The sequence below is a fragment of the Setaria viridis genome, chromosome 1 (genome assembly GCF_005286985.2).
Source record: "Setaria viridis chromosome 1, Setaria_viridis_v4.0, whole genome shotgun sequence".
In the NCBI taxonomy this organism is placed as follows: Eukaryota; Viridiplantae; Streptophyta; class Magnoliopsida; order Poales; family Poaceae; genus Setaria; species Setaria viridis.
In genome coordinates, this window is record NC_048263.2 from 192572 (window position 1) to 208866 (window position 16295).

The window sequence follows — 16295 nt, forward strand, 5'->3', positions numbered from 1 at the left end:
CTTCCTCATTTTACTTCCTTTTTTTATTTTTGCTATTTCCTTTATTATTATTATTATTATTATTATTATTTATAGTAGAAATCAGGAAGAGCTCCCTCCCATCCCGGCCCCGGCGGCGCTCCTCTCCCCCGCCGCCGCCTCGCTCAGCTCCTAAACCCCTCTTAAACCGCCCGGCCGCCGCCGCCGCCGCCATGACGGTTCCCCCCCCAGGCGACGATGCGGCCAAAAAGGACAAGGATGTGCCTCCACCGTCCTACCGCTCGCTGGCCGCGCCGGTCGCCAACCCCGTCGACAAGTTCGCGCTCCTCCCCGCATTCCTCAAGGTCCGAGGGCTCGTCAAGGAGCACATCGACTCCTTCAACTACTTCATCACCAGGGGAATCAGGAACATCATCCAGGCAAACAATCGGATTGAGGCCCGCAATGACCCAAACATCTACCTTAGGTACACAAACGTCCATGTTGGCACGCCCTCAGTTCAAGTTGATTACAAAGTCGAAGAAATCACGCCGCACTTTTGCCGCCTTACTGACCGCACGTAAGCCTCCCCCATCTCCATCCATCCATCTCTTGCACTTTCTACAGATAGATTTTAACATTTTTCATCTCTTCATTCAGTTATTCTGCTCCTATAAAAGTTGATATCGAATATACCGTCGGGAAGCAGCATGAGCTGCAGTTTAAGGTAATCCCATTACTCTGATCCAAGTACCTTTTTGCACACTTGATGGGAAAAACAAAAGAAAACCAACAACTACTACTCACCTTATCTACTTACTTACTCATCAGAGGAACGTTCTCATTGGCTACATGCCCATTATGCTTAGAAGTTATGCATGTATTCTGCATGGAAAGGATGAAGCTGAACTAGCAAGACTCGGTTGGTCTATTTCTCGAATTCTTCATCATACAAAGCATCTTCATATCTTACTGATTGTTCTCATGGTTTCACCACCATGATCCTAGGTGAATGCCCTCTTGATCCTGGTGGCTACTTCATAGTCAAAGGAACTGAGAAGGTAACAGCACTAATTTAGTTACATGGCTAACTGTAACTTCTTCTGGTTTTGTCGTGCAAGTTTCTAATGCTTGCTTTGTGCGTTAACAATCTTGCAATATTTGTTCATTTTCAGGTCATTCTAATACAAGAACAGCTATCGAAGAATCGTATTATTATAGACACCGATAGTAAAGGAAGGTCATACTCATTACGGACCTATTTATTCATAAACTTATTGTCATGTAATGTGTCAGCGTCTTTCTAAGCAGCTTTCCAACTCTTAACCGCAGTTCGATTCAGATTAGTTTAGAAGTTGCTAGGAAACTCAAATTCCAACCATCATGGTCAACATGGGGCATTGAGCTCCATTGGTCACTCATTGCTGAAATAACTTCTTCCTGTGTGATCTTGCACATGGCATTTCATTCCTAGCTCCTTTGGTCCTATAGCTTTAGCACCCCTTGTGAAGTGGGATAATATTCAACATCTTACGGTAGCACCTGTATTTTCTGTCAATTAGGGTGATTGCATCTGTTACCAGCAGCACACATGAAATTAAAAGCAAGACGGTGATTACTTTGGATAAGGAGAAGATCTATCTACAGCTGAATCAATTCACGAAACCGGTATGCATTACAAATCCAGTTAGCTTGTTAAGTACTCCTTCCATTTCAGTACATTTGGGACCCTACCATTTTTTTTAAAAAATCTTGAGACAGGGAACACATCAAAACCAAATGTTTACTTAATGAGGTTTTCTGCACTTGTATATCATTCCTTTTCTATTACTTTGTGTAATAAATTAATTTCGTGGTACTGGGTGTGATTGTTGGTGTAGTTCATTAGTACAGTAGATTCAGGATGTTTTGTGTATGTCATTGTTCTTTTGGAAGTACCGAAGGAAATAATTTTTTAAGAAGTAAAAGCTCCTGATTCATTGAAATAGCCTGGCATCTTCTTTGTTTGCCTAGTTACTTTACTCTGGCATGATTGAACCTAATTATCTTCTAAGATCAAACTAGCAAATCCTATCTACTTAGAAGTGTTTCTGAGAGCCTTACTTTTGAATTTTGTAACAGCTAACTATGCTAACTCTAATTACATGCTTATACCTACTGAGAGAAATTTAAGTTGGAAAGTAACATCAATGTGTCACTGCCAAGTGATCACAGTTGTCAGTTTTTAGTCTCAAGTGGATTTTATTTTCCCAACTTACTCAGGTTCGTAATGCACTGAGGTAATCTTGCAACATTTAAATTAATAGTTTTCTTGTTTAACAGGAGCACCATGATCTAAATTTCCTTCCTTTTCCTTAATTCCACACCTGGCACATTGAACGCTCACTAGATTGTTGGGTCCTATATTATGACATGGAAGGAGTAAGTTGGCAATTCATACCTTTGTTTCCGACTCCTGAGCTTTAAAATTTACAGATTCCAATAATAGTGGTCATGAAAGCTATGGGAATGGAAAGTGATCAAGAGGTTGTACAGATGGTTGGAAGAGATCCAAGATATGGAGACCTCCTATTCCCATCTATTCAGGTACTTTTTCTTAACGATAAAATGGACATCCTCTTGGTAACTTTATAATTGGATCTTGAATTTGTGCTATGTTTCAAATATTTGTTTCGCACCCTTTTTTCTTGTCATTCTCCATATATTTTGTATTTTATACTATTTACATGTTTTTCTGCTTTCTCAGGAATGTGCCTCAGAGAGAATATATACGCAACAGCAAGCCCTGCAGTACATGGATGAGAAGGTAAGATTTTCAAACTAAAAAAAAATTTAATACCATCACTCAATTAAACCATATATTGTGTTTTTAATTATGCCGAATGGATCACAATGCACTAAATGTTGCACAATGAGCATTCTAAGTTTTGCTAGAGTAGATCCCTTTGTTACCGAGTTATGTATTCTGTCTTCAGAAGCATTCGCTTGTAGATTCTTTTACTACATTTGCAATGGCAGCCTCTGGTTCTACTACTCTGGAGGGGCTTTATGTTCTATGGAGGTCACACCGATTATATCAGCTTCTGCCCCTCCCTTCCTTACCCCTTCTCTCAATCTCTCTCTACCCCCGCCCTGTGGGTTGGATAAGGTGGGGGATCCAGGGTGTGCATTCTTAGGCTTCATTTTCACTCCAGGGTTACTAGGATCTACATTATTGATTATTTTGTTTTCGTCGTAGCTGAGGGAAATGTTCTTTTGATTAAGTTTACTTGTCATACTTTTCCGTATATGTTTTATGAATCTTTCAAATACAAAACTAGGCGAAGATGGTAGGCTGCAACTGAAGGTTGAAGTGCTTGTGGAAGCATTAACAATAGTGGTTGAAAGTAATATGAAATATCAAAACCAGTAAAATACTGAACCAGGAGAGGAACCTTTTAACTAGTGAACTTGAGATTTTCTTGTATTCAAGGATGCGATGAGAAATTTTTAGGTAAAAGTCGTGCAAAGAAAATTTTTCCATACGGCCAGAATTTAAGTACTTCAGTGTTGACACCATTTTAGAAACTAGAGTAGTAGATTCTCAAATTTCTACATAGCGGCTTGCAACAATTAGCCCAAAAGAGTTATCTTTTAGAGATTTGCAGTCATGCCCTCTTACTTTTTCACTGACATGATGTAACCCAACTCTAAATTTTCTGTTGTAATCACGTCTATGTATCAAGTGTGGCATCTTTGCTAGTCATGATCCTGTTTTTTTTTTCAGGTCACATATCCTGGTGCAGGAAACCAGAAGGTAACTAATTGTAGCTCAATCATTTTCATTTCATTTAAGAACTTTTGGCTATCAAATATGTGCGAACTACAAAATTCCATGTATGTATATTCTAAAAATTTATCAGAGTAGGAACAAATGGCAAGCTGTGAACTTGTTTCTCATTATATATTAAGTTTCTACGGCGCACATGTTCCAAAATATGCGTTCAGAACGGCGCAATCTTCTGGCGTCTGACATGCTTTTTTTTTGTCACTTTCAGGAGGGTCGATCGAAATCAATCCTACGTGATGTGTTTATTGCACATGTGCCGGTGAGAGAATTGTTTTTACCTAACTTTTGCTTGCAATCTACTGTTCTTATATTCATGTCAATATCTCCTATAGGTCAAGAACGGGAACTTCCGACAAAAATGTATATACACTGGCGTAATGTTAAGGCGCATGATGGACGCAATCTTGAATGCTAACACCTTTGATGATAAGGCAAGTTATCCGCAACTATAGCTACATGCTGTGTCTCTATCATCCACAACCTGGGGCAAGGATGACAATCTACTGATAATCAAGAAATCTAACATGCTCCTTTTAATTTGGAGAACCAAACATGTTCCATCTGTACTGAAATATAATTGGCTGCATGTAGTGTCTGCCAAGCTGTGCAGAGTCTAGCACAGCTCTGGTCATCATGAGTCATGACCCTGCATGGCGACTAGGACAACACAGTTCATGTCTACTCTGTTTTGACCTTTGTGTCTTGATCCTTTGCCAGCTTATGCAAAACCCACTCCTTTTTTTTGTTTTTTTTCTTTCCTTTGATGTCTCAGATAATTTTTGTAAAATATTTGTATATTCCATTTGGTTGTAGTCAATTAGAATTCCTTGTCAGTACTAGAATGAAGAAAATAATAATATTCCTCAATTTGGGTAATGTAATGTGATGGGGTCTATTTTATGATATATGTAGTCCAAGCGATTAGATGTTCATGGAATGAAATACATTAGAAGTTAGTAGTGGGATTGCTGTTTATATGAAACTTCTCTTCTTGAACAAGAGTTTTTAACAGCAAGAAATTCTCCTAGAGTTTTGCTTGAACAAAGATGAAATGTTTTCTACTTACAAATTTATTAGGATCACATGTTTACCACCCTATTGACATCTTCTATTGAACATATTTCAGGATTATGTAGGGAATAAGAGGCTGGAGCTGTCTGGTCAACTAATATCCCTGCTTTTTGAGGTATTTTTTTCTCTCATATTATTTTAGTAAACATCATATTAGTACCTCTTATTCTGTTTATTGTTTGAAGGATTTGTTCAAAACAATGAATTCCCAAGCTGTAGAGCTCATGAACAAAAATAGCGACAAGACTCGTTCTAGTCCTTCAGATTTCAGCCAGGTAATCTCGATATTCATTTGATAACCCACAATTGAAGGCTCACCTTAATAGCGCTTTTGAGTGCCTTTTCTGTGTTATATTCAGTTTTATATGATAGTTGTTGTTCGCTTATGTTACCTAGGTGAGCAGACTTGCATGAAAAAAAGAAGTATCTTTGCTGCATCTACTCCGCAGCATGGAACAGAGCTTAATCAGCTTCATCACTTAGTGCTCCTTTCCCAAATCTTAGAACCTAAATAATCTTCTTGACCGTTTAAAAACAACAACTTGGCTGTTCGTGAAATGCAGTCTTCATTCGGTTAGTTATGGGAACTTGATAAGGGAGGTACTGAGGGTGGCTACAATTTTTTGGCTGCACATTTATCCATCTTGCTCTGCATATAATACTGTTGAGAGATGTTACCATGCTTGAGAGTTCCAATATATGTTGGTTGTTCAAATCCAATGGTCAGAAAGTAGAAGACACCTACTAAAAGGTACTTAAAGCTGTGGCTGTGAACTGTTACTGTAAAATGGATTAAGTGCCAATTTGAATATTAAATCGAACGGTAGAAAGATAGTTTTATTCTATCATCAAATTAGAGAGGAGGGTAATTACTACTAGCAGATCTGTAATCAAACTTTATCCTTTTTTGAGTTCAATACTTGGAACCATCAGATTTCTCTTGACTCACCACTAGTGTGGCCTTAGTATGCAAACAGGGAACTTAGTTTTGAGTGTACTAGGGACAGGGAGTCAGCAACAAAGGCTGCAGTGGGAGTTAGGAGGAGGGTTGTCGGTGAAGGGAGGCGGTGTAGGACGCAATTGCCATTCGCTAGTTGGTATTTTGAGAGGCATCATTGGAGGGATGGAATCTGAGATGGCCGTTTCTTACACGATAGGAGGACAGTTAACTCAAAGAACAATTATAAAACTGCCCACATTTACCAAATTCATGTTCTTAAATTGGCATTATAAGATCAATGGTCCATATATTTTAGAGGGACCTTCCAAACACTGTAACATCTCCTCAATATGATGCAACATCTTTAATTGTAATTGTTAATCACTTTGAGATGTGCAGATACCTTATTTCTTAAAAAAGTCCTCCGCCTTTTGCAGTTGATAAAGCATGAATCCATAACCTCTGGTTTGGAGAGGGCTATTTCTACAGGAAATTGGGATATTAAACGGTTTAGGATGCATAGGAAAGGTGTGTCACAGGTACCAATTCTTGAAAACTAATATTTGTCCCCCCCTCTATACTATTACCTTTTTTTAGGTTCTTCAAACTTCTGCTTTTATGCAGGTTCTTTCTAGGCTATCGTACATGGCATCATTAGGCTACATGACACGGATAACACCACAGTTTGAGAAGACACGGAAAACAAGTGGGCCACGTGCTTTGCAACCTAGTCAGGTGAGTTAGACATGGTAGCAGTATTTCTACATCATATATAAAAAATGCTTGCTGATATACTGTTTTATTGGTAACAGTGGGGTATGCTTTGCCCATGTGATACTCCTGAAGGAGAAGCTTGTGGATTGACGAAAAATTTGGCTCTATTGACTCACGTTACAACAGATCAAGAGGAAGGCCCGCTGATGAATCTGGTTTGTTTTTTTTTGTTTGCCTTTCGACTATAACACTTTGTACCAGTTAATTTACATGCAATATTTTCATTTTTTTACGATAGTGTAAAAGTCTTGGTGTGGAAGATTTATCGCTTCTGTCTGGAGAAGAAATACATGCACCAGGTTCTTTTTTGGTGATGTTCAATGGATTAATACTGGGGAAACACAGGCAGCCTCAGGTCTGATAGAATTTGAATTGGTAAATTGGTGTTTAACTTATTTGTCTTTCATTATTTTCATCAAGTTGAACATGTTGTTTTCAGACATTTGCTAACGCTATGAGAAACTTGCGTCGATCAGGCAAAATTGGAGAGTTTGTAAGCATTTTTGTAAATGAGAAACAGGTATCGTTTCATCCCTTGATTGCTATTAGCAAAAATAATTTTAGCATCATGCAATGATGATTGTGTCCTTGATAACTGATAATGAATAAATGTGTGCCTTGACTCCTAACAACTCTAAACTCAACTCTTTGGTGGTAATGGAGTTAATAAAGTTCCATAGTTAAAGCTTATTACTGCTAACTTATACAACCTTGGAAAGAACTGCTATTGAAAGCTTAATTTCAATAATCGACGGTAATGATTTGAAGCCAACGAATAGTTTAAATCCTTGAGGCATATAATTGCAAGTCCGCTTGTGGTTACTCTCCATTTGAATTCATGACAGTGAAAGATAGAGGGCTAAGTTGAACTTTCTAGGAAGGGAAGTTGAATTTAGATCTGAAAATTGATGTCCTTATTATTTCTTTCTCAAACCGGCAGGAGAGCTGCCTGCCATTATATTAAGAAGAAATAATTTGTGAACCAAAGTACATGGATGGCCACATGATGCACCCATGAGCAAAAAGAAAAAAAGAACACTCCCGAAGGAGCAGAGGGCCCAACCAGTCATACTGCTTACAGGCGTGTGCCACTACGGTCATGCAAATAATCCTGCAAGATCCGTAGCAATGTCCTCGTTATCATAATACTTCTGAGTCCGATAATTCTTTGATATCATAATGGCACATCTTGCCGAGTTAATCGTGTCTCCAAAAGGGAAAGGGGAAAAAAACTACTACTAGCTGATATTGAGGTGGTTTCCATGAATCTTGTATTTGGTTCTTCCACAAGCTTTGCTCGTTTGATACCAGGTTCAGATAGGGTTATGCTTTGGATAGCCAGACCTACCACAACCCTCTTTACATGTGTTGGGAACAAAATAGGCAGAGTTTGCTTCCATAAGCTTGCAGTGGCCATATTCTCTTGCTCTCGTTATTTAAGTCTCACGAGTCAGTACTATGAATGTACCACAGTAATTCAAAGGATATACCTTGAGTGTGGTTTGCTCTCCAAGTTAAGAAAGTTTAGTTCTGTTTACTGACTATTTGTGATCTGCATCTGTTTTTGTTTTACAATTTTTCTGAGATAATATATTTCCTTGCTCTGTTTTTGTTTTACAAGATATGATGAAGGTACTAACCTTGTAACTATATTTTCTAGCATTGCATTCACATTGCCTCTGATGGTGGTCGTGTATGTCGCCCACTTATAATTGCTGATAAGGGGATATCAAGGGTCAAAGAGCATCATATGAAAGAACTGAGGGTTAGCAATATGCGTTTCATAATATCTTGACCCATTTCATTGGTTTATTAGCTGTCTCACAAAAATGAGAAATTACCTTCTAGGATGGTGTTCGTTCTTTCGATGATTTTCTGCGTGATGGATTGATCGAATATCTTGACGTCAATGAAGAGAACAATGCATTGGTATATCCTGATCTGTTTGCCTTTTCTTGTGTGATTTATTGGTTTATTTGTAATGTAATGTGTTCTAATTTGATTTGAACAGATTGCATTGTATGAGCATGTGGATCAAGATGATGTTGAAAGAAGCAGCATCACACACATTGAAATAGAGCCATTGTCTATCTTAGGAGTTGTATCCGGACTTATTCCTTATCCACACCATAACCAATCTCCACGTAATACTTATCAGGCAAGGATACCAATTATTGCTGATATATCCTGTTGATTCTTTGGTTACTTTCTATTGATATTTCTCCTTTTCAGTGTGCGATGGGTAAGCAAGCGATGGGAAATATTGCATATAATCAGGCAAGGAACCACTTCGTTTCTCTTTTGATTTGTTAAATACGTAGGAACCCTAGATGATAGTGTGGAAGCAACTATGACAGGAGGATAAGGTTTTGGCTAAGCACAAATTATTTAAACGTTACTCCAAAAAAGTACAAGTGATTGTCACTCGCACAACCCTACTCGACCCTTCGATTTTGCCCTATACAAGATCTACTACTACAGAATTATCTAAGCCTAATCCTTGTGAGCACTCCTAATTGCCCAATACAAGCCTTGGATAAGATATTTGTGTTGGCTTGAGTTGATTGGTCATGCTTGATGACCACTATGGCCTCCAACCCCCAGCCCCCTGTTTATATAGTTCCCTCCAATGAACCGTGACAATACAATTAGGATGTGGAATGCTCGAGAAAAAAGTGTGCCACCCCCAACAAAGCTGTTTGGAGCAGAGTTCTTAGCTATCTTTTTTCCTCTTCCAATAGTTGGGAAGTTTGAGAGTTTTTTGGTTAGTGTCCCCCTCGGAGATGCTTCTGCAAATACTGTACACAGGTCTGAGAGCCCTGTGTGCTCCTTGTTTATCCAGGACTATGCCTAGCCGCTTGTCGTTTACAAATGGTTGGTGTGTAGTACACATTTAACGGACTTGAGTCACTGTAATTTTGTTACTTTCCTGGAGCAATGCAATTTTGGCATGGTCCCTTTCATGGAAAAATTGTGACAATGCAGTTCCTGAAGGTGGTGTTTTGTGCAATTTACTCTGTAATTAATTCCTTTCTGATGTGTTGGACTTTGTGATATTCTGGTTCTATGTTGATTTTAGCTTCTTTCCTTTATGAGGTGAAAGTAATGTTTCTCTATAATGTGCTGCAGTTGTTCAGAGCAGATTCACTACTCTACTTACTAGTGTATGCACAACGCCCACTGCTAACAACCAAAACAATTGAATTGGTTTGTCTCTGACCCGCAGACTGTCTTAGCTTAATGTACCAGATATTTTACTAGAACTCCTTTTCAGGTGGGATACGACAAGCTTGGTGCTGGGCAGAATGCCACTGTTGCTGTCATGGGTTATAGTGGATATGATATTGAAGATGCAATTGTAATGAATAAATCATCGCTTGATCGAGGTTTCGGTCGTTGCATAGCAATGAAAAAGTAATTCTATATACTTCAATCGACACTTCTCTTTCATTTACTTGGAGTGCTTGGGATCATGTCTGAAATTCCACTGTACTGGTTTCCATAGTGACTATTTTGTTCTCATCTTGCAGGTACACAGTTATAAAGGAGTACTATGGAGAAGGTGTGTCTGATAGGATCGCTAAACCACAAAGAGATAAAGATGGTGCTTTGGTAAAGCAGAATATGCGGGTAAGAATAGGACTGATAATTTAACATGAAATGATTTATTTTTTTGGGGAGGCGGGGGGGGGGGGGGGGGGGGGGGGGGGGGGGATTGTGAAACTTCTGTACATTGTGAAGGTCCAAGTAATTGCTCTCAACCTTTTTTTAACTATATTGATCATAAGGTTCATAGAACAAAATCCAATTCATTGACTTCTGTAGAAGTACATAAAGGAAGTTGAATTTAAAGGGAACCTATTCCTTGGTAGTTATGTGCTCAATTTCGTAGAACCTTTGCATTGTTTTCTTGACTTTTGTTCTGGAAGCCACGTAAATTTGGCCTTAGCTGTATTCTCCTATGATATTATATGTATTGTCATCCTAGAATATTCTTGTTCTGCTATAAACTTGAGTGTAAATTCAAATTAGCATGCATCTTGAGCTCCAACTTTTAGTACTATACATAATGAATGATGAAAGTGTCCAAGGAATTAACAGACTGCTGGCAACAGCCTTTTCCATTTTCTTATTGTGTGTGCATGTTTGGTGTTTACTCTGTCTCCGTCTCTTTCTATTGTCCGACATAACTTATTTACAGGCACTGGATGAAGATGGCATTGCTGCACCTGGTCAAATAATTCGCAATCATGATGTCTATGTGAACAAGCAATCTCCCAAAGTTATAGATAGAAGAGGTGCTGGTGCACCGTTAATGGACAGGTGAACATTCGCCTCTATTGTGTTTTCTTTCATTATTTTGTTCTATATTTGTATCTTCTATTTTATAGCTCAGAAGTTCTGATCATGTTGAATGATGTGTATGTTATATGTGCTTTATGGTCTTAAAATTTACCACCTAGGGACTACAAGGACTCACCGGCCATTTACAAAGGTGTTGATGGTGAGACTACTGTTGTAGATCGTGTAATGCTTTGTTCAGATACAAATGAGAAGCTATCTATTAAATGCATTATCCGCCATACAAGGAGGCCAGAGGTATGGCTAATTTGCTGCATTCACTTGGTTTCAACTGTAGAAAGATGGGTTTAAATTTGTCTGTCCTGTTTGTGAGCCAGGTTGGTGATAAATTTAGTAGCAGACATGGGCAGAAAGGTGTTTGTGGCACCATTGTTCAGCAGGAGGACTTCCCCTTCTCTGAGAGGGGAATATGCCCTGATTTAATTATGAATCCACATGGATTCCCTAGGTTTGACATTGGCTTTGTTATATTTGTACATGTTTTATCTCTTCATTATTCGAGAAAAAAATTGTCTTCATTCATTTTCTTAATCTGGCTAAGTTCCTCCTCCCATGAACGCTAATGTGTCTTTGAATACAATGTCCGTATTTTGTGCAACCATTTATTTATGGACATGTTTTTCCATGTCTTAGGGGGTATTTGGATTGGCTAAAACAGGAGGGCTAAAGTTTAGCCCTTATATGTGTTGATGAGCTAAACATGGACTAATCAAGGGCTAATTAGGTGCAATAGGCTCTAACCACCAATTAGCCCTTATCTGTACAATTAGATTAGCAATTAGCTCATATTTAATCCTTCTATTTGGCATCCAAATATGAGGGCTAAAGTTCAGCCCATGGGATCCAAACACCCCCTTAGTCAGCTCTGTGGTTGATTGTTTGCTTGAAAATGGTTTAGAAATTGAACATGCGTTATTTCTTTTTTTTTTGTTCCACTTTGGATATTTTAGTAAGTAGTAAGAGTTGTAGATATTGACACGATATGTTTAGTGGACTGCTGGCATCTTAAGATCATACTCAGTTTGGCATGCTCTGTACATTGACTTAAGCTTTGGGTATGCTCTGAACGTTGCCCTTTATATATTTTATGAAATGGATAAAATAACTTTGGCACAATGAATTTGGTCCTGTAAACTTTAGCTGGAAATAAATCTTTGATTTTAAGTTAATCTAGCTCACATTCAAAAATTTGGTTCTCAAAGACTCCATGTTTTGTCTATATTTCATACATTTTAGTATCTAGTTCATTCCACCATCTATCGTATCTGTTTTTTACAATTTGAAACTCTTGAGTCTTGACCTAAAATAAAGAGATCGAATCTGAATTCAGTAAACTTGTGCCCAGAAATTTGAATTTAAATTTTTGTTATCTACCTAAATTGGTCTATTTTTTTGTGTACAAATTTTCGTTCCATCCCATTTGACTCATTTTTCTTGTTCTTTTTGTCTCATCAGTCGTATGACTATAGGTAAAATGATTGAACTTATTGGTGGAAAGGCTGGTGTATCTTGTGGTCGATTCCATTATGGCAGTGCATTTGGTGAACCAAGTGGTAATGCTGATAAAGTGGAAGACATAAGGTATACTTCTGTCCTACTAGCATCTCAAGTTTGTCTAATTGATTGTTTTAACACTGTTTTTTCTTTCATTTTAGCAATACTCTAATCAAGCATGGCTTCAGCTATAATGGAAAAGATTTCTTGTACTCAGGTGTGTTCTAATATTAAATTATAAAATTACTTTCTGTAAGCACACTTTGAAATTTCATGTTGTGCCCCGTATTGCTTGGGCTAGTATGCGGATTGAAGCTAGACCAATGTACAATCACTTAATGAACAAAATTACAAATGCTAATTGTTACTCCCTGCAATGTCTTATAGGATATTGATAGTCTACAAGGGGAATCTTTCACTAACAATTTCTAGAAAATATGACATTTCAAATGAAGATAATTAAATATTTTGAAAACACTTTTCATGATGAATCTAGTAACATCTATTTTATATTGCCAAACTATTTATTTCTTCATATATTGATTATCAAAGTTAAAAAAAATTGATCTGCAGAATTTGAAATTACCGGGAATATTTTGTAAACATGCACGATATATAAAGCTATAAAAGATATGGGACTTAGAGTCCCATATCTTTTCATCTTCTTAATATAAAGATAAGCAGCGCTTCTGCGTGTTCAAGAAAAAAGAAGATATGGGAGGGAGACTTAGCAAACCTAGATATGGTGGAACTGGAGCTTCATAGCTGTTTTCCATTATTCTAATCATGCTAGTTTCTTTGGTACAACATTATATTTCCTATTTCTTAAGCACCAAATGATTTTTTTTCTATTTATGGTGTTCATCTTTGCTGCTTGGGCCTGCCATGGATCCTCAGAGCTGATTTTTGGCCCCCATTTTAGGCATTCTAGGTCATCCTCTGGAGGCATACATCTTCATGGGACCAATCTACTATCAGAAACTGAAGCACATGGTACGGTTAGTTTAGCTATATTGTTCCTTCTTGGTTGACCTGGATTGAGGCTGTGTTTTCTAATTCTGCCATGTGTCACGCTGTACTCTTGTTTAGTGTACACACAATAGTGTTGTTCTGGGACTTGTCTGGTCTAACTCTTTAAACATTGGCTATCAATATGTCCTTGAGTAATAGGGCCTAACATATGAAAACGTCAATTTACATTCCCACTGAGAGAACTCCCGTAACAATATAGTTTACTAGGTTTGCAGATAAAGTACAAGAGAAATTGGTGGCCGGAGCTGCATTTTGGAGACTGTTAACTGGTGATTTCAAAAACAACAATTTTTGTGACCTTAGGGAGTAAATGGGGAATGAGTTGGTCTTGATAGAGGTGTCAAAGGCGGATATGAAAGGGAGAGCACAACCTTCTTTCGTGTGCAACTGGTTGTAACAAAATCGTTATTTATGGATATGTACTAAGCTGGTTTGTAGTTCAGTAGAGAGAAGTGGTTATAGATACAGAAAAGGTAGTTTATAATTAGCTTATAAAAAGTAATGTAGGGGCAGGCTTAGCTTAACTCATGACCTACCCTATTGATGCCATTTTGCATGATGTAAGTAATTTTATTAGTTTTTAAGGCATTAGCACTTTAGCAGTGCCTAAAGATTGTTGAAAAACTTGAGATAAGATTTTTAGAATTTGATATTGCGTTCTTATTTTTTGTTTTCTGGATATCTCAAGCTATTGGGTGCCTATTGCAGCATTTTCGTCTTGTTTTGGATTCCAGTTGAACTTGTTGAATCTGTAAACAATTTTGCTAACTTGATGATTCTCCAGGTTCTTGATAAGATGCATGCTCGAGCTAGTGGACCACGAGTGTTGTTAACCAGGCAGCCTACTGAAGGGCGAAGTCGCGATGGAGGTTTTTCAACACTATATACTCTGCAGTTTTATTATTATTATGTTGGTTCCCTTGTTTAATATATTCCTTTCCTATAGGTCTGCGTCTTGGTGAAATGGAACGTGACTGTTTGATTGCATATGGTGCAAGCATGCTGATCTTTGAACGTCTACTTCTATCCAGTGATCCATATCAAGTCCAGGTGATTTCCAAGTAGTTTCTGAATTTCTTTTTGGCAGAGACTGGAATTGTGCAAGGAGCATAACTGCTCATGCTGTTGTATTAGGATCAGTAAGATTACGGAACCTTCCTGTTCTTGCTACTCAGTAGATAATCATTGTTCAGTGGGTAAACAGGTCTTAAGGCTGGTAGTATTTTATATAGCTTTTAATCATATACAGTAAAAAAGAGTAAATGTTATATCGGGTGGCTAAGCATTTAAGCTTCTCTCTTCAGGAAAATGAACTGATAAATCAAGTGTTCTTCTGTTAATGGTTGAGTATTTCAAAAGAGTTAACATATCCCTTGGCAACATAGTACAATATTTAGTTTAGTTTCAGCGCCAACATCAAGCACTTAAATGTCTTTGGGCTTACCTTGTTTATGGATTTGAATGTTGGGGCAGGTTTGCAGAAAATGTGGCTTGCTGGGGTACTACAACTATAAACTTAAGACTTCGTACTGTTCAATGTGCAAGAACGGGGAAAATATGGCCAAGATGAGGCTGCCATATGCCTGCAAGCTTTTATTCCAGGTAGAACCCAACTTTCTCAGGATCCTAGCGAAGCTTTGTGTTAATAGTACAGGCTATATTATAATTGGTCCACATGCCATTTACAGTTGATCTCATGTGCTCCTCTTATTTGGTTCCAGGAATTGCAATCAATGAATGTTGTTCCACGATTGAAGCTAACCGAAGGATAGCTTGAGATTGTGAATCGATGATGGTTTATGGAGCTGGTTGCCAAGCTGGATAGTTAAAGGCTTGGTTGATGTCCATTTTCTTGGCGGAGTGGATTGCTGCGGTGTACAAGGAAGGTTTCGCAGCAACAAGGAAGGCTGCACAATGCATCCTTGTGCTCTTATTATCAAGAGCATGCAAGGCCCTGGGACTGCTTGTCTGGTTTATTAACTATCCATATATATAAAGTGAGATGACCGCCTGTTGGAACAAGCGCATGTATATCATGTCATGTACTAGTAGTATCTTAGTTCCATATTAATAATTGCAAGTATGCTGATACTGGATCTGAAACACATCATAGTAGGGAGATGATGGCTAGGGAGATGACCGCCTGCTGGAACAGGAGTTTGCTCTCTGCCTTGAAGGGTGGCTCTAAGCCCTGCTCCTTGAATTCATCCTCACAGGTGACAGGCGCATCGGTGGCGGCGCTCATGGATGTCTTGGCATCGCCGTACCTTCTCTCGTCTATGGCTGCGATGGAGGTGTCGAGGTCGTAGAGCGAGTTATGGTACACTCCAGCGCATGCCTCCAGGCAGGACCTCCTTGGGGACCATGGCCTCTCCTTCCTGCTCAGCTCGGCCATCCTGGTCTCCATGGTCACCGCACCCGACCTCACCAGCCTGGCTGAAACCATGGCGAGCCCGTGGAGGTCTTCCTGGCTGCTGCTCTCTGAAAGAGACGAGACGCAGAGGGTGTAGTTCACCTTTGGGTCGCTCTTGCTGCATCTCTCGCAGGTATCGGTTACGATATCCAACGACTCGCAGGGCATGGGCATCAGGATCAGCAGCAACACCAAGATGATACAGCAGGGATGGTATGTGATGTATGAAGCTGCCATATTGATTGCTGCTGCTGCTCTTGTTACTCTTGTTTAGTGCGCAGACCCACGTCCATATATAGTGGTGGATGGCTCACGCGCCTGGTGCTTTCTTTTGTCCGAGCCCAGGTGGCTCAAGCGTGTAAGCAAGTCGATCATCAGTCGGATGGCAACTGAATGCCAAGTTTGCTGTATTATATTGTTGT

At 38.8% G+C, this 16295-nt stretch overlaps 2 protein-coding genes across 2 annotated transcripts; one reads left to right on the plus strand and one right to left on the minus strand.

Annotated features, from left to right (window-relative positions):
• Window positions 1-84: 84 nt before the first annotated feature.
• LOC117849852 (DNA-directed RNA polymerase III subunit 2) lies at window positions 85-15549 on the plus strand. Its single transcript, XM_034731567.2, has 35 exons — window positions 85-538; window positions 619-685; window positions 790-880; window positions 967-1019; window positions 1134-1198; window positions 1521-1626; window positions 2434-2544; window positions 2705-2764; window positions 3725-3754; window positions 3996-4046; window positions 4120-4218; window positions 4914-4973; window positions 5044-5133; window positions 6236-6337; window positions 6423-6533; window positions 6611-6727; window positions 6811-6927; window positions 7012-7092; window positions 8233-8337; window positions 8421-8501; window positions 8584-8730; window positions 8805-8849; window positions 9702-9779; window positions 9847-9986; window positions 10103-10202; window positions 10774-10895; window positions 11036-11171; window positions 11252-11382; window positions 12390-12515; window positions 12590-12645; window positions 13351-13421; window positions 14245-14329; window positions 14407-14510; window positions 14934-15062; window positions 15182-15549. Exons 1-35 carry the CDS (start codon window positions 192-194, stop codon window positions 15230-15232), a joined length of 3465 nt encoding a protein of 1154 aa, XP_034587458.1. The 5' UTR covers window positions 85-191; the 3' UTR covers window positions 15233-15549.
• On the minus strand, window positions 15497-16292 carry LOC117849924 (putative invertase inhibitor). The gene has a single exon (XM_034731668.2). The coding sequence runs from the start codon at window positions 16108-16110 to the stop codon at window positions 15568-15570; it is 543 nt and encodes a 180-aa protein (XP_034587559.1). The 5' UTR covers window positions 16111-16292; the 3' UTR covers window positions 15497-15567.
• Window positions 16293-16295: the final 3 nt, after the last annotated feature.